At 42.4% G+C, this 19,424-nt stretch overlaps 1 protein-coding gene across 1 annotated transcript; it reads left to right on the top strand.

Moving 5' to 3' along the window:
• The first annotated feature begins 1,132 nt into the window (after positions 1–1,132).
• On the top strand, positions 1,133–19,132 carry DDX6 (DEAD-box helicase 6). Its single transcript, XM_066564310.1, has 14 exons — positions 1,133–1,247; positions 3,196–3,659; positions 5,109–5,172; positions 5,638–5,742; positions 6,963–7,092; positions 7,576–7,722; positions 8,003–8,101; positions 8,620–8,738; positions 9,207–9,335; positions 9,662–9,778; positions 11,273–11,336; positions 12,250–12,351; positions 13,044–13,227; positions 14,750–19,132. Exons 2-13 carry the CDS (start codon positions 3,460–3,462, stop codon positions 13,217–13,219), a joined length of 1,452 nt encoding a protein of 483 aa, XP_066420407.1. The 5' UTR covers positions 1,133–1,247; positions 3,196–3,459; the 3' UTR covers positions 13,220–13,227; positions 14,750–19,132.
• The last annotated feature ends 292 nt before the right edge of the window (positions 19,133–19,424 follow it).

Genomic DNA, 19,424 nt, shown 5'->3' on the forward strand with positions numbered 1-19,424 from the left:
ATTTTTGCTCGGGGAAATGGGCATTTTGTTCAGTGGTGTCACAGCAACAGACTCACAGTGAGAATGCCCCGGTCTGAGTCAGCAGAGTAGGATGGCATTGCAGCTGGCATTTTGGCAGAAAGCTTTTTCTGTGCGAGCAGCAGAGGTGGTTTGACAAGCAGAGTTCTTGTCCTCCTCGTCTAGATACAGCTGCATCAAGGCCTCTCTACCAGCAAGGACTCTGGTGGGACTTTGGACTGGTGAAGGAGGAGGTGGTGTTATTCTCGTGAGCACTGCTGGATTACAACCATTCCTGTTTCTTAGATCCCGACTGCTTGGGCACCTGCTGCCCCGAGGATGTCGCTGTCCTCCCCTGCCGTGAGGACTTCTGTGTGCACCTGCACGTGCTCATCAGCTTCTGGGCACTGTTTCTCCTGAGAGGATGGAGAGCAGCAAAACCAGAGGGAGGCCGTAGGGAGCTCCCACTGTGCCTCACTGACAGGGAGAACACAGACTGAGCAAGCCCCGTGCTGCAAGAGCTGAGGGGTAAGGCGAGTGGGGGATCACTGGGCCAGGGAGACAGAAAGGTCAGGAAGAATGTTCTCAACCAGCTACAACTGGAGGGTGGAGCTTGTGCTTTTGCTGCTGAGGGTGGAAAAACAACCACCTAGAGACAGCTGTAGATGTCAGGAACTAGATAAACCCGGGAATGTTCTTGTCCTTTTGCATGTACTTTGCAAAAACATTTGAAGAAAAAATTGTCTGCAAAGCAGTAACTACTAAGATTACACTCCCATTGTGTCTCGCTTTGTCAAAATCCACGTCCAAGTAACACCTGTCTAAAAACAAATGCCAATCCCCAGCCTGTCACGATCGGCGGTTACGACTCCTACAGCTGTGGCTCAGTCCCTCATTGTTACGTTTGTGTTGTTTTAATGGGCACATAGCGAAGCCCCGTTACGTTTCCAGGTTCAAAGGGGAGGGACAGGTCTGAGGGAGCGGCGCGAGCGGCCAGCGCGGTCACGCGGGCAGCCGCACGCTGGGCGGGACGTAACGCGTGGCGCACGCCGAACGTACGTACGTACGTACGGACGGACGGACGTACGCACGTGATGCGTGTGGGGCGGGCCGGTGCCGCCCGCCGGGAGGGGGAGGGCGCACAGGAGGAAGGAGGAAGCCGCCATCTTGGAGCGTCGAGTCGCCATAACAAGGCACCGGGGGAGCGAGAGGATTTTGTACCTGGGCGAGGGGGAGCGCGGCTGGTGGCGGTGAGGACGGGCCAGGGCGGGCATGGCTCCGTGGGAGCAGGGCGAGGGGGCCGCTGCTGGCGGGCCGCGCCTCGCGGCCTGCGGCGAGAGCGCGGGCCTGAGCGGGGCCTGGCGGCGCCGCGGGCGGGGCGGGGACGGCCGGATCGGGCCTGGGCGCACCGGGAGCGGCGGGACCGAGGGACCGCGGGGGCGGGGCGGGCCCCGAGCAGCTCTCGCTCCTCGCCGGCTCAGGCGGCAAACTGCGGCCGCTCCATTGTTCGCGGGCGGGAGGTGTTGGTGTGGCGCAGCTGCGATTGGCGGGCGGCGCCGGGCCCACCGCTCTGCCCCGGGGCTCCGCACTGCGGCCCGGGCTCATCGGGCACACTGAGCACCTCGAGGGCTCCCTTTGTGCCGGGCCTAGGCGATGGAATGGAAGAGGTCCGGAGCTGATGCCCCGGCCGTCCGCCCGCGCCCGGAGAGCAGAGATATGCGATGGAGGCCCTTTTTTTCCAGTCCGCTGGTTTGCGAAATGGTGGCGTCTCTTTTATCGGAACAGGGAGATTCTTTTGGGTTCCGTGAGACTTGCGGGTTTTTTTAAACTTGTGTTTTTCTAAAAGATAATTACGAGCGTGTGGGCACAAGGGACAGAGGTTTCATTTCCTACGCTATTGGAGAACTTCTCGGCGTTAGTAGTCGGGTCTCATTGGCGTCTCTGGCTACCTTCGCAACTCCTCTGGTTTTTACGAAGTTAATGGGCAAGAGAAATACCTTTTCGAAGATGCCTTGAAAGTTAACTAGCAGAAAATCCTAGTATCGCAAACTTTAAAATTTTGCTGGAAGCCAGCACTGACACACCTTAAAACACCTGGGAAGTCTGAATTCCTTTTCCACTCTCTTGAAATGCTCTTCACTGTGCCTTTTTATTCACCGGGAAAACATGCATTTTGTTGTGAATGCCGAGGTTAGGAAGCAGTAGTCTTCTGGTCTTCCCTTTGTATTTTCCCAAGATGCAGATGCTCAAGGCGAGCCAAACGATTTTGTTTCAACAGATTTTGGACTAGGGACATTTTGTCTCCCTGGTACCATTGTAAGGAGCCTTTAGCTCTGGTCCATGCTTGCTTTATGTAAGGGGCAGACTTTGTATTGTCTTTCCACAGTTTTGCAACCTTTCTGTTACATACAGAGTCAATATTAAGTCATGTGTATGAAATGTTATCTTCCAAGAACCACATAAGTTGTCGCTGACAGCAGGAAGGTAAGATCACAAGCAGGAAGCTGCATGACCAGCAGCGTTACTGCTTCAGTTCAAGCTCAGTCACTCCGACTCAAAGAGGCAGCTGCTCTCAATTCAGCATAATGGTGTTTTGTCACTCTTCTGAATAGCCTTAAATCAATACCCGGTTGAAAACTGGGGGTAAGCTGGTTGAGCTAGCATTTTGGGTTGGAGGAGTGTAAGCTGTTCTTTTGGGTTTGCATAATCTATATTTCCCATTCAAACCGAGCAGGGCAATCAGTGTAATGTAAGGGTTTTGTCAGTTCTAACTGGAATGTCCACTCCCTGTGGTAGTCTTGCTTCTCGTCACAAACTTATGCATAATATTTTTCATGTTTTAGGGCTGGTTGGCTGCATCCTGGAAGTGGGGGAATTTGTGGGGGAATTGAGGAGCCATCAAAGCCATTGATACACTTAATGGTTACTTTACGTGAGGGGATATGTAGTGGAAGGTCGCTGAAAGCACAACTGTTTGGGAAGTTTTCTTTGGTGTCTGAAGATGTTAGGCAACACTTTCTAGAAAGGCAAAAAAAGTTTGATGCATGTCTTTATAATTATCACTGAGGAAACAAAAAAGCAAGTACTGTTGTTGCACATCGCCTGGGAAGAAATTTTTCTAAAATACAAGAGTACATTGATGTGATTTGCATAGACAAAAATCCGCATACTAATTGTTATTGTCTGCTTCTCTTTCAGATTGAAGCAAGTGAATTGTGATATAACTGAACTTCAATAGAGGGCTTTTTTTAAAAAAAAGTTGTTCCACAGTGCATCAGAGCAAGTTACTGCTTTACTTTTGAGTGACTTACAGGTGCTTGCCTGCATTGCAATAAAGGACTCATATATTGAGCAAGACTTATTTATCTCTTCATTTTGGAGAGTCTAATAAACTGTTATTACAGTTTCTGTACTGACTTTCAAAGTTTTGAAGTCTAAAAAGACATCTTTAAAGATAAAAGCATGAGCACGGCCAGAACAGAGAACCCTGTTATAATGGGTCTATCCAGTCAGAATGGGCAGTTGAGAGGCCCTGTAAAACCCAGCGGGGGCCCAGGAGGTGGAGGCACACAAACTCAGCAACAGATGAACCAGCTGAAAAATGCCAGCACAATCAATAATGGCACTCAACAGCAAGCACAGAGTATGACCACCGCTATTAAGTAAGTATTTGTATTGGCTGCCGTGAAATGAATGTTTAAAAGTTGTGTATGGGAAAGCATTCTTGGATTCCTGCTTGGAAAACACTGTCTTCTGTTGTTTTGTCACATGGGTGGTTAGAAGTGTCCTGTCATGTACCTTACAAAAAAGCTGTATTTCCATGTGCAAGCTTCTCTCCAGCAGTTACTATTGTGAAAATCCAGTTTGATGCTGTGCTTTTCTGAGTGTGAGCCACTGTCAGAGGTAGCCTAGCTTTAGAATCCTGTGTTTTTTGCTCTTGGTGCAAGAGGGAAGTATAGGAGTGGAAAGGAACTGAACTGACTTTTAAGACTGAGAAGGAAATGCCACCTGGTCTCAGTCTAATTGTTTACGCCTTTCAGTTTGTTGCAGTTCTAGTTCTTTCCCGTGGTGAGAAATGCTTTAAAGTCATTTCTCTCTTGTCACGGATCTGAAATAGTAGTACCTGATCTTCTCATTGTAATGCTCTGGCTTTAATTTATCAAAGGCTGAGCTGAGAGGATACAGTCCCACTGTGATATCCTGCTCCCCATCCAGCTAGTTTTGGAAGTGTGCTGATTGGAATTTCTAAAAGGTGTAAAATACTTGGATGGTGTGGTAATGTGTTGCTTTCCTTTATTGTGTTTTTTTTTGGGTTTTTTCCCCCCCATGGATCCTCCTCCTCCTGAAGGGCACTGGCTTTTATTTTATTTTGTTAATTATTTGTGAAGGAAGTGCCAGCTCTCCTCAGAGAAAGTGGGATGGAGCACTCAGGTTCTTAAAATCTGCCTAACCTGCTCCCTCCCCCTCTTTTTTTAAAATGTATTACGTGGTTACTCTAATGAATGTTGTGAATTAAACTCATCACAATCCACGCATAACTTCCTGGGACTGGTGACAAGAAAGACTTTCTCTCCACTCTACAGTGACTTTCAAGAGAGGATGGGTATCTAAATCTCACAGAGAGAAAATGAAGTTTCGTCAATAAGTGGAGTGATTGCTTACTAAGTTTTTTCATCAGAAGCATTTTTTACCTTTTCACTTTACTTGGGGATTAAGAATGGATCTTCCTTGGGCAAGAGAATTTTTCTTTCAAGTCATGAAATATTGTTGTGTGGGTTTATTATAGCTAGTTTCTGTTATGTGACTAAGTAAGTGCTCAGTTTTATATCTGTTCTGTTGTTTGATTCAGTGCCCTAAAAATGGGACCTGAATCATGACTGGATAAAGATTTCTCAGACTTGTTTGGCAGACAGGTGATTTTTGTCTGTTTACAGTTTTTTGCCTGTTACATCCTGCTTAGCTCAGAGAAGATTTGAGCTCATATGTGTAGGCGCTTTTAGCTTTGAGGAGGTGAAAATATAATATGTTCATCACTATATCTAAGAAAAAAAAAAGTGCAAAATCAAAATATTCATTATTTAAAAATCTGTTTTCATTTTATTTTGCTATAGACCTGGTGATGACTGGAAGAAGACTTTAAAACTCCCTCCAAAGGATTTGAGAATCAAAACTTCGGTAAGGATGATTGAATTGTAGGAATAAATATTAAATAAAACTTGTGGGAGAGATTGCAGTGGTAAAATACTGTCCTGAGTGAAGGCTAAAAAGTAGTTCAGCTCCTGCTGTTTTAAATGAAGAATTAATTTGTTCTCTCAGCTGCTTGTGAGTGATGCTGTTCTTGGAAAGCTCAAAAATGGAGTTCACTGTGGATCTCTTACTTTATTAGTATTATAACATGACACAGGCAGCCTCTGCTTCATGTGAGGCAGATGGGAAGGTGTCGCTGTATACACTCAGGAGGTGTGTTTGGCTCTGAGAAAGCCAATGTTTCCTTTGCCGCTGTAGGGTGTTGCATGACTTAATGGGAACTCTTGTGTAGTAATTCGTGGTGTTCCTGTACAGGCAATTTCAGATCAAATTAACAGCTGCAGGTTGTATGACCTGATCTTATGGATGTGCTTGTTTTTTTTGATTATTCAGGACGTGACCTCCACAAAAGGAAATGAGTTTGAAGATTACTGTTTGAAACGGGAGTTGCTGATGGGAATTTTTGAAATGGGCTGGGAAAAACCATCTCCTATTCAGGTTGTTTTCAAACAGACTACTTAGATGCTGCTTTTAACTTCTGTAAATGTATTGACGTTCTTATGCCTAAATGCCCAATACTTATGCCATCATTGGGGAAAATTGAAGCTGTGAACGAAAGAACTTGGTGTCCCTTGGGAAAAGCAAGAATTTCTAACCCCCAACTAAATCACTAAGTCAATCCTTGAGTGACTTAGTGATGGGACTGCCTTACTCTTTTGAGACATTTAACTTGGATTTTCCTTTTCATGCTGGAGTTGTTAATTTGATAATTCTCTGTTCAGTAACAGTGCTTTCACATAAGTAGTCCCAGAGGTCTGTTCTATAAATTTTCCAAAACTGAGTTACCATTGGCTATGTACCTTTAGTTGTTAAAAATATAATTATGGCTTTATCATAGTGTTGGCTCTTTCTATTGTAGTCTTGTGGAAGAAGAGTAATGAAGACTGTAGGAGAGAGAATAATATCTTAGCAAGTTTACTTTTCTGTACCTCCATCTTTCTTTTACTTCTAATGCTTGTACTATTAAGAACCGTTCATGTGTAAACTTCAGGGGGTGGAAGGTTGAATTATCTTTTAAATGGTCTCTCAAGGTTTATCACTGACACAGCTCTACCACCTTGTCTCTTTAAGGCATGAGAAAACTATGGCTTGCTTTGTTTATAAGCAGATTCTAATTATGCCACTTTTCCAGAAGGATGAGATTTCTTTAGAGGTTGCTGAAAAAGGTAGTGAAATTAAAATACGTGGGGCCTGTGTTTGGATGGCTGAAGATTTTGAGAAGTATATCACAGGAATATAGAGGCTGGAATCACATGGACTGAGGTGGTTCTAATGCTCAGATTAAGGGGGGAATCTTTTTCCTTAGGAGGAGTTTACTAGTGACTGTAACTGTCTCTTCACTTTTTGTTTTCCCAACTTTTCACTATTTTCCTAATGTGTTAGTATGGGTTTACCTGTGGTACCTGATCCCTTTCTTATGATCAGGCAAGATAAGGACTTCTAGGTGGGAAGTGCTGGGGAACTCTTTACTGATGGGTTTAACTTCTTCCTGTTGTGAGTCTGTCGTGCTTGTAGTTGCAGGATAGTAATAATAATGGTCATGAAGCAGTCAGCTTTCATGTGGTATTGTTAGTGAGGGGAGTCAAATGTGGTCAGCCTCGTCAGTGAAACATGACTTATGATTAATTGCTCATGCACTTTCTGTCCTTGCATTTCAGGAGGAGAGCATCCCCATTGCTTTATCTGGTAGGGATATCTTGGCTAGAGCAAAAAATGGAACAGGCAAGAGTGGAGCCTACCTCATTCCTTTACTTGAACGGCTGGACTTAAAGAAGGACAATATACAAGGTCAGTTGAGGTGGATCACATTTAGCTGTTGCCAGATAATGGTGTCAGTCACTACATTAGACTTGAATCTAAAACTGGTTAATGAAATTGGGCAGTGTATGTTACCTGCTTGTACTTTCAGAGAAAGCTAATGGGGAGTGATGATGGGGAGGTGTAATTTGCAAAGTCCCACAGTTGTTTTCAAAAGGTTCAAATAGAAGAAGGCTTGTAGACTTTTCTGTCTTGCCCTGGAAAGTGAATGTGGAATAATAAGTAAGCATGCTGCCTGGGATATTTGTGCAATGGGTGCATCAAAGACTGGAGAACCCTTGCATGGAATTTGCCTTGTCAAAAGCATTTCCTAGGTCTTGTTCAGGATACCTGGACTGGAATTCCTAGACTCTGCTTTTCATTGTTTTACATGAAGTCTCTGTCTCCTCTGAGGATGAGTTTTTAAGATACAGGGTGTTACTCGTAACTCACAGTGATGTTTTTAACTTCTAGCAATGGTGATTGTTCCCACCCGTGAACTAGCCCTGCAGGTCAGTCAAATCTGTATCCAAGTCAGCAAGCACATGGGAGGTGCCAAAGTGATGGCAACAACGGGAGGAACCAATTTGCGAGATGACATAATGAGACTTGATGATACAGGTCAGAGCACTTTAGCTATACTAAGGTTGCTGTTTCTTTGTGGCTTTTGCAATGGGGTCGTGGAATTTTTGCTTGTTGCTATTTGCCTGTTTACAGAACAGACCACAGCGTCTTTTTTGGTGTTTGTATACTGTTGTCATTCTTCCAAAGTGTTCATGTGAAACATGGCCATGAATACTGGAAGGAAAGACAGTTTTAATCATCTTAACATTGTGGTGTTTTTTGTTTCTCTCTCTCTCTTTTTTTTTTTTTTTTCTCTCTCTCTCTTCTAACCTTACAGTGCATGTGGTGATAGCTACCCCTGGGAGAATTCTCGATCTCATCAAGAAAGGAGTAGCGAAAGTTGAGCATGTCCAGATGATAGTATTGGATGAGGCAAGTTGCTTATGTTAAATGTTCTGGGATTTTAACACCAAGTTAAAGGAATGATGTGTCTCAGTGAGTGTCCTTTTGGTGCACAGCAGTGATTCAAACTTGCTTAGAGACATTGTAAGGTCTCCTCCATTTCTGAGTATTTTTGAGAAACTGTTTTGACAGTAGGAATTTTTTGCATGTAAATCTTCTAAGAAAACAGCCTAGGAAGATTAGCCTTTCCTGTCTTTGCTGATGCTGAAGAATAGAGTAAGTCTATTCTGCAACAAAGGAATGCATTTCATTTGGTTTCTGTTTGAGTCAGCTGTGCTTACCATATATATAAATGTATATAAAATTGACTTATGAACAACTAATAGCATACAAGCTTCTGAGTGAAAATGTAGTTTGAAAGCTCTTGGATGGCTCTAGTAGGAGCCTTGGTAACTGTTTTTTTTCCTTCCCCCAAATGTGTAGCTACCAAAAGGCTAAAACCTTACGCCATTATTTTAACTTGCTGTTTATTACTTCTGTTGTTACAGGCAGATAAGTTGCTGTCTCAAGATTTTGTTCAAATAATGGAAGACATAATCCTCACGCTACCTAAAAACAGACAGATTTTGCTCTACTCAGCCACTTTTCCTTTGAGTGTGCAGAAGTTCATGGTGAGTGGAGATGTGTCCCTGTAGGTATGATGATGGTGGTGACATTGTGCAGGAAGGGTGTGGATGAGTGGTGCATAGCTGTTAGTGTTTGCTATTTTAAATACATCTAAACTTCACAGGTTTAACCTAAATCAGCCTAAGTCTAGGGCAGAAGTTTGAAAGCAGTTTTTGACCTGCAGTTGCATTAAAGGTGTATGCCAATAAGGTGCTATTTTCTACTTTGTATATTAGTTACATCATCTGTTTGGATTTGCTTGTGGAGGGTGCTCCTGTTTGGCCTGCTTAGTCACCTCGGATATATAAGTAATTGTGAAAATTTACCCACCCTGTTTTCAGCATAGCATGAAGAGTGAGTGGCTAAGTAGTGCATCCTTGCCTTGGAGGAAGTTAAGTGTGGTGTAGAGTGGGAACTACATACATTCTTTTGCACGTAGATCTGCCTGCTTTATGAATATCTTTATTTTTCAGAATTCCCATTTGCAGAAACCCTATGAGATAAATTTGATGGAGGAGCTGACCTTGAAGGGAGTTACTCAGTACTATGCCTATGTCACTGAGCGTCAGAAAGTGCACTGCCTCAATACACTCTTTTCCAGGGTAAGGAGCAGGGCTGTGTCGGGAACATACCAGAAGCTTTTTCTCTCTTGGGATCATAAATAAGGCTGAGTATTTTAAAGGCAGCCTAATGAAAGTTCTTTGTCAAAATGTGCTATGTATCTAAGGCTAAAAATGCATGCTTCTGGTCCGGCATCTCTGTGTTACAGAACTTTCTTAATTGTTTCCCTTCCTATACAAAAATATATCTGATGTAAATTACCAGCGGCATACTTGCCGTGCTTTCTTTCTGCATGGGATTTAGACGTGTCTGGGACCCTCTGTTAGTAAAATGCTGCATTTATTGAGAATACTGTTCATATGTTCAGCTCCAGATTAACCAGTCGATCATTTTCTGCAACTCCTCTCAACGGGTTGAATTGCTAGCCAAAAAGATCTCCCAACTGGGCTATTCCTGCTTTTATATCCATGCTAAAATGAGGCAGGTGAGTATGAAGTCTTTTCCACCGCACCTCAGGCTTTACTGAACAGCTGAACTAAGTCTCATGCTTGCTTTAAATTGGCATGTTCTTCATAAACTGAAACGTGTATTGCTTTGCTATAGCTTTGGTTTTAGATACCCACTTCCAACCTTCCCCCCATCCCAGCTCTCTTTCTGGACTATTCAGTGTATGTGTCCAGTTGGTATTTTACTACTTCATGTGAGGGTAATTAGTCCCAGTGTAAGCACAAACTGCAGCCAGAAGGCACAGTTCTTAGTGCTGCTGCCTTGCTTTGGCAGCACGGGGAGCCAGGGTAGAGCACACAGTGTAACTAACTCAGATGAAAACGGGCCTGAATTAAATTACAAAAACCACAGTACGTAGCCCATTGAGTGCCCTCTGTGGCTTTGCAAACAGTAATCTTGCACAGTGACTGCAGGGGAATCTGAGAAGTTGAGGCGATGGATTGGATCAAACCTCTTGGTGATAGCTGTGGCTAGTGTATGGTAACCGTACACTTGTGGCCGTGGTGTTGCTGGTAAAAAATGCGATTGCAGCTCTGCTGGTGCAGAGGTTTCTGCTAATTCTACAGTAGCTCCTGTACAATACTTCCTCTAGCTTCAGACTATTAAAAGATGTCAGAAGGCTGAAGTGATGCATGTAGAACAGGCTTACTTTGAAACATTTTTTTTTAATTTTATATGTAAACTAGTACAGCTTGCTGCTCATGGGGCAGATGCAGAGCAATAATTGGGCAGAAACCGAAGTGGGGGTGTTATTGAGAACAGAGAGATATGGAAGTGGGTTTCTTGATGTTTGATTTTTGTATGCTTTTGATCAGTCAGTAGATGATCTTTTTGGATAAGTGCAGCTATGTTTTTGCAGAATGCTTCAGCTTGTTCATTCCCTCTCTAAATTTCACTCAACAGTGATATTACTTAATCTTAGTGTAGCCCAAAGTGAGGTGTTTGTGAGGGGAGAGTCTTCACCGAAAACTGACTCATCCCACCCCTAATTCTGTTAAAGGAAAGGAAAGTTACTATCAGGAAAGGGAAAGTTACTACCAGCTTCAGTTTTTGAGGGAGTGAGTCAAACATTTGAAATTTGGCAAGGGGGCCGGGCTGGAGAAAGAGAACAGTCAAAATACCAGTTTAACTTCCCTGATGTGATTTCAGGTGATTTTAACTTTAGATAGTCCTTTTCTGAGATGGTTTGGATGCCACCATAGGAGATTTTAAAACACAGTAAGTTAATTGCCTTTGTTGAGAAATGGGATTAAGACTCTCTAGAGTTAGTTCTTTAGAATATATGGTAAGAAGTGCTAAAAAATTTGTACTGGCATCTTGTTTCAACTCAGCTGTTCTCTAACGACAAGGGGGAGAAATGTACGCGATTGAAGTTGGGTGTTAGTTGCTGGAATATACCTAAAAGTAACAGCTGGTTGGTTTGTGGGTTTTGGTTTTTTGTTTCTCTTTGTTTATATGTATGTATTTCCAGGAGCACCGCAATCGTGTATTCCATGATTTCCGAAATGGCTTGTGCCGCAATCTCGTTTGCACTGGTGAGAGTTCCTAAACATTTTCCTGTTTCTAAAGTTTATGATAGAAAGTGCATTATCCCAGTATTGTAGATCAGTTAGCTGATCTACAATAGTTAGCTGATCTACAATCAGTTAGCTGATCCAAAACAAGATGTTTTAGTAAGATGTCTCTTTGTCAAACCTGCATGTTAGCAGGGTGCAGCACTCCTTTAGGCATGAGGAATTTTGTCTTTTGTGAAGGTGCAGCTTGCCAACAAATAATTTTACTGCAATAGTGTTTTCTTTTTATTTTCATGTGTGAGGGTTCCCTGAGTTGTTGGGTCATAAACTGTATGATATATCAGTACAACTGTGACTATGGTCATGTGAAGTTTTGCTGATTCTTTTAAGTGTTTATAGCTCACTTTTTCTAAATTCTTCTGTAGTTTTGACTGGCCTGTGTATGATCTGAGTTCTTTGTTGTATGGCCTGCTTATGGCAATACCTGGCAGTGTCTGCTATCACTACATATGTCTGGGCCATCTTAAAAATTGCTTGAAGCAGAATAGAAGTAGTTGAGGTGATGGAATGTAGTTCAGGTCACAAGTCTGTTGTGACACTGGCAGTGCACAATTCTGTGTGAAGAGATGCTTGAGAAGAACTGCTCTGAAATAGTGTAATGTGGAAAAAATAGCTTTGTGGTTATTTTTTCTGTGTAGATGTGCAGATCTGGTGGTTTTGGTTTTACTCCTTAGGTTATTCATGTTTACAAGGTATACAGAGCAAGAGGAAGCTGTAACAGGATTGTATGTAAACTGCCTTTGATACAAGGAAAGCTTATATTTGGAAACTAGTGCAAAGCAATGTTAATCACTGTTAATCTTTACACCCTAAATACTGTCAGCATTTGAGCTCATTGAAATTAAATTTCTTTGTGATCTGGATTGTCTTTCAGATCTGTTTACCCGAGGTATTGATATCCAGGCTGTGAATGTGGTGATAAATTTTGATTTCCCAAAGCTGGCAGAAACTTATCTTCATCGCATTGGCAGATCAGGTGAGAGGAAAAACCTGTTTTAGGTGCAACTTTGCTGATGACTGTCATGCTTTTTAGCCTTGAATTGGCTTTTGGTTTTTTATTACTATATTTGAGAATTACCTTAGGTAGCTTTGATTTTTCTGACAAATTTATTTTTGGTATCGTTTCAGATGGCTATCCTCGCTGAGGATATTATCTGAATAAAGGGCTGTTTTCTTGAAACTGGCCTGAACAATCTAATGGGGGAAAAAAAGAGGCATATCTTGCTTTTATCTCAGGATTTTCTCTACTAAAATCTCAGCTTCAGAGTGTCTCAAGCCTAGAGATGTATGTGTCTTTTTTCTGCGTGTGTTTTGAGATATGTTTCTACTGTCTGGGAATCAGCAGAATAGGCCCTGAAGAAAGGCAAAAAACAAAGGAACTCAGTGTAGTTGAACTTTATAGTTCAGGCTTGTTCAAGAGCTCTGGAAGACTTTTTGATGGTGATTATCCTGGAGCTTTGGTCAGAGCATTTTGAACCTCCTGAGTTTTACTCCTACAGCACTACAGAACTCCTTACCAAAAACTGTTGTGAAAGGTGTAGAGACCTGTGGCTGGATTGTTTTTAACATCACAGAATGATACTAACTTCACCGTCTGCAGACTTTTTTTCTGACAACCCCATGTTAATTCAGTTCAGTTTAGGTGTGTGTTTTTGTTTTTTTGTCAAGGTCGCTTTGGTCATCTTGGCCTGGCCATCAACTTAATCACCTATGATGATCGATTCAACCTGAAAAGTATTGAGGAGCAGTTGGGAACTGAAATTAAACCCATACCAAGCAACATCGACAAGAGCTTGTATGTGGCAGAATACCACAGTGAACCTGTAGAAGATGAGAAACAGTAAACATGCAGGTATATAAGTGCCTTGATGAATAGTGATGTGTTGAATGAAGGAATGTTGTTGATGTGTTGGTGTTACCTCAAGGGAAGAGGGAAACTGATGTGATGAAAAAGCTCTGAATGTGAAAACCCAGGTTTGAAATAGAATGTCAGTGCAAGGAATTCCATGGATGTGCTGAAGGTGGGAGGGGAGGGATGAGTATTTTTTAGTTGTTTTCATTGAAATGCTAACCATGTGCTAAGGAGATCAAAAATGGGGAAAAGGGGGAGTGGCAAATGGTTGATGGAGTACTAGTAGCCTAATGAGGTCTTTCTGTATTGCTAAGCTGAAATGAGAAATTGGTGAGGGGCCGAGAGGAAAGTAGTCCTCAAAAAGGTGAGGAGATAAAATGGATAGCGTTGAGAACAGAGCATCAACCAAAGAGTAAGCACCTCACCAGCCAGAAGGACCCGGTTCAAGCAAAAGGTGCTGCCTCTTTTGTATCCTTTGGTTCATAGAATTCTTGGAAGTGAACAAAGTAGGGAGTGAACTGTAATTCATCTTTGCTGCCACTTGAGGTCGTCTACATAGTTTCAACAGAAAATGAGGTTTCACTGTTGGAGACTCATCTAAGTGCTCCCTCTCTGATCATTGTCTCAGGAAAAGCTGCCGAGTTAAGTCCTTTTATAGGAAGATGACTTGCCCTGGACTGCAGTCAAGTTAAATTGGCTGCAGGATGATGATCTGACCTGAGTTAAGATGTCATGCAAGATCCATCACCATACAGTTTAGGCTGAAAATCATTCTTATGTGTACTCTTCTCAGAGGTCAGGAATTAGAAAGACAATACCAGTGAAGCTGCTGAAATTCTTTTCAGATGACCAAAGATAAAAAAGTGGCTATAGAAGCAGACTGCTTGATAGCGTTAAAATGAACCTATGGTTCCTTCTTTGAAGTCATCCAAGGATAGCCCTAGATAGTCATACCAAGCTGACTTGAAAGCTTCTGCTTTGATGATTGAACCTTCTCCATGTCTATAAATAAATAGAACACAAAACAGGTAATGAATGTGGAGCAGGCTCTTGGATGGTAGCAGTTAATGAATGTGGAACAGCTTCCTAAGGGCAATGCTGGGACCTTGCCCAGGAGCAGTTTGCTGCTTCCTAAAATACAAGAAACCAGGAGGTAGTCATGTTCCATAGGTACAGAAGGGCTTTAGCAGCACCTCTTTCTACAAAGCTGAAATTGGTATTGAGCTGTTCAATATGCCCTTTGCCTTTTGAGAGCTGTTGCATAGTTACTGTATGTGATTCATCACTTTGTGTTCTGGTTTTGTATAGAACCGATTTAACTGAGGGTGTTGTGGTTGTTTGTTTTATTGGGTTTTTTCTGCCTTTTTTTCTGTTTTTGTTTGTTTGTGGGGTTTCTTTGGTTTGTTGTTTTGGTTTTTTTTTTTTTTGTTTATTTGTTTGGTTTTGGGGAGGTTGTTTTGTTTGTTTGGTTTGATTTTGGTGGTTTTGTTGTTGTTTTGTTTCATTTTTTTTTTTTTTTTAGGCTTTGATTACGCATGCCAGAAGGTGAAGCCCTATGATCCAGATCTGTGACACATCGTTTCTTTGGGGATACCCTTCTCTTTGTGGGTTTTTCTTCATCTTTTCATTTCGGAGCTATGAAGACTAAAAGAGCTCGGCCTTTTTTTCTCTTTAAATTTGGCAGCAAGGAAGAAAGAAGATAAAAGGAGGAATGTCTTTTTGTTTTTCCACTTGTTTGCACTGTGTGCTGATTGAACATTAGTTGCACTAACTGCTGGTTTTAAATTTTGTTTTCTTTGGGCGGGAGGGTCAGCAAGGGAAGAAGAGAAACCCTGAAAAGAGAAGAATCTTGATGAACACGAGCTTGTCTGCTATTTCAAATTCTTTAACCATTGACTGAGTGCATTTCAACTTCTCCCTGGTTACTCATCTATTTTTTAAGCTAAAGAGCTTCTTACTTATTCGTGCAAAGTGCCTTATGCTATGAGACCATTCAGAATATCACCTTTCCAACACAGCCCAAGGAATCGACATCTGTTTTTGGTTTCAGGTCAAAGTTCCCCTCTCTTCCCCTTCTCCTCCTTCCCATGTAGTCAAGCCCAGGGCTGGGAGGTGAAATGTATTGGTTACTGGTAATACTCCTTTTTTTTTGTTTTCCAACTTTTAAAATTTTTTTTTAATTTTTTTTTTTTTAATTGGAGGAGTTGATATGCATCTGCAGTTCACCCAAACTGTAAATATCTGTATTTAAAATGAAACCAACCTAAAATCTGGGCTGATTAGGTGCAGCATCATAGCTCCAGAAGGAAAGAGTAGCCTGTGATCCTTTGCAGGAGCCATAAGAAAAGCCCTGTGCTCTAGCAGAACACTAAAGACTGGTTTCCATGAGTCTTCATTAGTAGTTACAGCACTTGATAGGTAGACTTGTTTCAGAGCCATGGCCCTCTTTCTTCTGGTGCAGTGTGTCCCATAGAAAATCAGATGTGTATATTGTACAAACTTTGTAAATATGATTTTTTTTCTGTTTGGGTTCATATATAACTTTTTCTTTTATGATGAAGGTTGCTGAGGTTAAAGGGATTAGACTGATTATGGGAGCAGCTAAAGATGAGAGGGGCTCAGTTTTCTGCAACACTAAACAATGAGATGTTCCCTGACCTCTGTGAACTGCAGGCCACCACAAGTGTCCCTTGTCAGGATGGATTTACTCTGGTGCTAGCAACAGTCCTGTACTGCTCGTATGGAAGAGATCACTTGTGGGGCTCCAAGACTTCCAAATCCATAGCTCAGCCTTTTGGGAGATGCTCTTTGATTTTCCCCTTTAGAAACTTCAGGAACTTGACAAGCTCTGAAGGAGTCCATGACCTGTGTTCCACCATGGTGTGAGGGAAATCCAGTGGGTGTCGCTGAGCAGTATACGCGTAAGGTGTGGATTTTGGTTTTAGAGACCATAAAAAAAACCAATTTGCGTGCATAAACTGACAGTTCTGGAGCTTTGTGGAATTGAATCACTTCCTGCAGTGCTGCGTTTTCTGCCCAGAGTGGCCTCTGTGCAGAACTGTGAGCAGGTAAGGGCAAACCCCTGTTAATGTCAGAAGCTGCAGGAAGCTGCTTGCCAACTACTCTTGTTTGCCATGAGTTGCTGTCTGTCATTTTACATTGTATATTGCTGAAAAGTGCTTTCTGGTCAAGTAGTGTTGCTTTAAATTGTGCCCCTCCCAACATGCTTGATGTTTGGCCTGATCTACAGGCAAAAGGAGTGAGACAAATCAAAAAAATTACTCTTTTTTAAATCCCTTTTAGCCTGTTAACCACCACTGTCAGGAGGCACCTGGGTGAATGCAATCCCTTTTGCTCAGTCATTTATTGCATATACAGATGCTGCACTCACACCATGCTTGCTTACCTCTGAGGCAGGATGTAATTGTCTTAATTTCTCCCCATTTTGACCCTTTTTTTGAATTGGAGTAAAATAGTTTGAAATCGCAAGGTGGACTAGCCATTCCTTTCCCTGATGATCATAAATAGAAGCCAGGTGCCTCCTGACAACAACTTTACAAGATTGAAAGGTTTTTGTGTTCGGGATGTTTTTCTTCTTTTTGTCAGCAGTGACTCCATAACTGTAGCAAATGCTGCACTAGAATACAAACTCAAGAGCTTGGTCTCTGTGAGCCACATAGCTTATATCTGACTGGCAGGTACTAAATGTAAACAGTTTTGGGGTGCTTTTTGGGGGTGGGGGGGGTGGGAACTTCTGGGTGGTAACTTTGACCAAAAGTAAAATCTTGCTCCTGTACTGCAGCCAGCTTATGATTTTCCAGACAGAAGAGGGATCATTTTAATGCAACAAAGACATGAAAATGTAAATAAATTTTGTATCTCACCAGGGCATGCACATGTAACAAGAACAGGATAGCGATGTCAAGTCGGGTGTGTGTGCTCTGCATGGATTTGTGGTAGGTTAGCCTGGTGCCATGCATTGATGGTCCCTCTTGAAGCACAGAATTTTTGAAAGTATTACTTTAAAATTGGCCTCTCATTGAGGAATGGCACTTACCTAAACTATCGGGGGCACCATTTTTAGGTGGCTTCTTGTCAAGGAAGAAGCAGCCTATTTTTGGTGCTAGTAGGCTATCTCAAACAGATGCGATCTTGCAAATGGAAAGATGCTCCAGAAGACTAGGATAATCCTAGTTTTGATTTTTTTTTGTTTGTTTGTTTTGTTTTTATTTTGGGGGGGGTGTTTTTGTGGGGGTTTTTTGTTTGTTTGTGGGTTTTTTGTTGTTTTTTTTTGTTGGTTTTTCTTCCCCTTTTTGTTTGTTTGTTTGGGGCTTTTGTTTGTTTTCAGTTATTTTGGTTTGGGGTTTTCTTGGTTGTTTTGTGTATAAATCTTGGCTTCCTGAGATTTCTTGTGAGCTCCAGTTTTTGCTGGTTATCGGCCTTTACAGATGGATTAGTCAGAACCTTCAGTGATGAGCCCTAGGTCAAATACTTCCTCTGACAAAGTTGATGCGAATGAGGACCTGATGTGTTCTGCATTCCTTTTTTGTTGGAAGTCTGAAAGTGTCACTCTGAGTCTCTGAAATGGAGTTTCACAACTGGATGAGGTGGCTGTGAAGAAGAAATCTTCAGCCACTTGAGAGAACCTATAGGCCAGTCTCTGGGTGTCCACTGTCATGTGGGCACCGTAGCTGCTGGAGGCCTTTTCCCAAAGGGAGGGGGGTGGGTTGGTCTCAAATACATGTTTCAATTTCCAGAATGAGATGGGAGCATCTTTCCTTGCCCTCTGTGACTGTTTTTGTGGGTAAGAACAGGGAAGCTCAACATGAATTCATGTTGTGTTATATGGTGGTATCAAATCATCTCATTCTGATCTTCTGTTTATTTTTATTTGGGATGGGGGGGAGGGTGTCTGCTCCAAGGATTTAAAAATGCTTCAAACACTTTTTTCTTTACAAATGACTGATAGGACACAAACCTGAGCAGATGGCTGTCTTGCCTCAGTTTCTGTAAGAGAGGTTACAGAGCTGTTATGCCACATCTCTTGAGCTGCTGTTGTGGTGGTTCTTGCCCTGATGCTGAACCTTCATAATGCTGCTGGGGCTGCTGGTCATTACTTCCTGAGAACAAAGTGAATTTTGTTCCCAGAGACTCCAGCAGTACAGCTACCATGGTAGAGGTTGGGCAACTGTAGTCCCTGCAGGGAGTTTTCTGCTTGCTGTGAACTTCTGGTCCATCTTTTTCGAATCACAGTTTATCTTTGTAATCAGCCAGGTCTCTGGGCCAAAGAGCATGCATCTGAACTTCACAAGAAGGCTTTGGCAGATTATCCTGTAGGCTTTGCTCAGTTCATCACTGCATTGCTAAAATGCCTCTGCGTGTGGAAGCATTGTTAAATTCTGCTGTAGACAAGTTAGGGAGGAGTGGAGAGGGGGGGTGGGGGGAGGGGAGTAGGGATGTCTTTATTAAGATACAGCCTTGCTGTATTTTAACCAGTAATTTTGGGGAAGGGGTGTCAGGAGAAGAAAATAGTCACTGTTCCCCTTATTGAAAGAAACTGGAACTTTTATTTCAAGAAAAAAAATATTTGCAATTCAAGTGGAGTGTCATAATCCAGTAGACCCTGGACAAGGGGTTGCTATTCTAACTGTAAACCAGCAAACAAATATGGTCTAGTCCTTCAAAACAGTCAAGGGAGGGAGGGGAAAATTGGCTTTCTGTTAAATTGGCAATTGGCAAACTCTCCAGTGGAGCTCAGATTTTGTTGAGAATGTGTTTTCTCTGGCTTTGTATGTGTTGCAGCACTGACTTGTGAAGAGCTTCATGAGTTGTGAGTGCAAAAAAGATGAATGGAAAAATCCTGATTTTGTTAATTAAACTCAATAAAAGCTCCCTGGAACTCCCATTTGTTCTGTTTTTTTTTAATTTAAATCTGCTGAGTGAAAAACGTGCTGGTGTCCTTATAGAGACTCATGGTCTGCATTGGATGCAACAACCTTTGGAGAGAAGCCTCAAGAAAGGGAGGCTCCCAATAAGATGAGCTATGTCCATGAGAGGACATCCTTTTTCTGCACAGACCCTCCACATGGCAGCTGTTTTTTCCAGGGCTGAATGCTCCACGATCTTGTCTCCTCGAGACTAGAAGACTCTGCATGGCATCTGGTTGCAGTGCCAAGTTAGCTGCTTCTTTGACAATG

The sequence above is a fragment of the Molothrus aeneus genome, chromosome 22 (assembly GCF_037042795.1).
Source record: "Molothrus aeneus isolate 106 chromosome 22, BPBGC_Maene_1.0, whole genome shotgun sequence".
Classification (NCBI taxonomy): Eukaryota; Metazoa; Chordata; class Aves; order Passeriformes; family Icteridae; genus Molothrus; species Molothrus aeneus.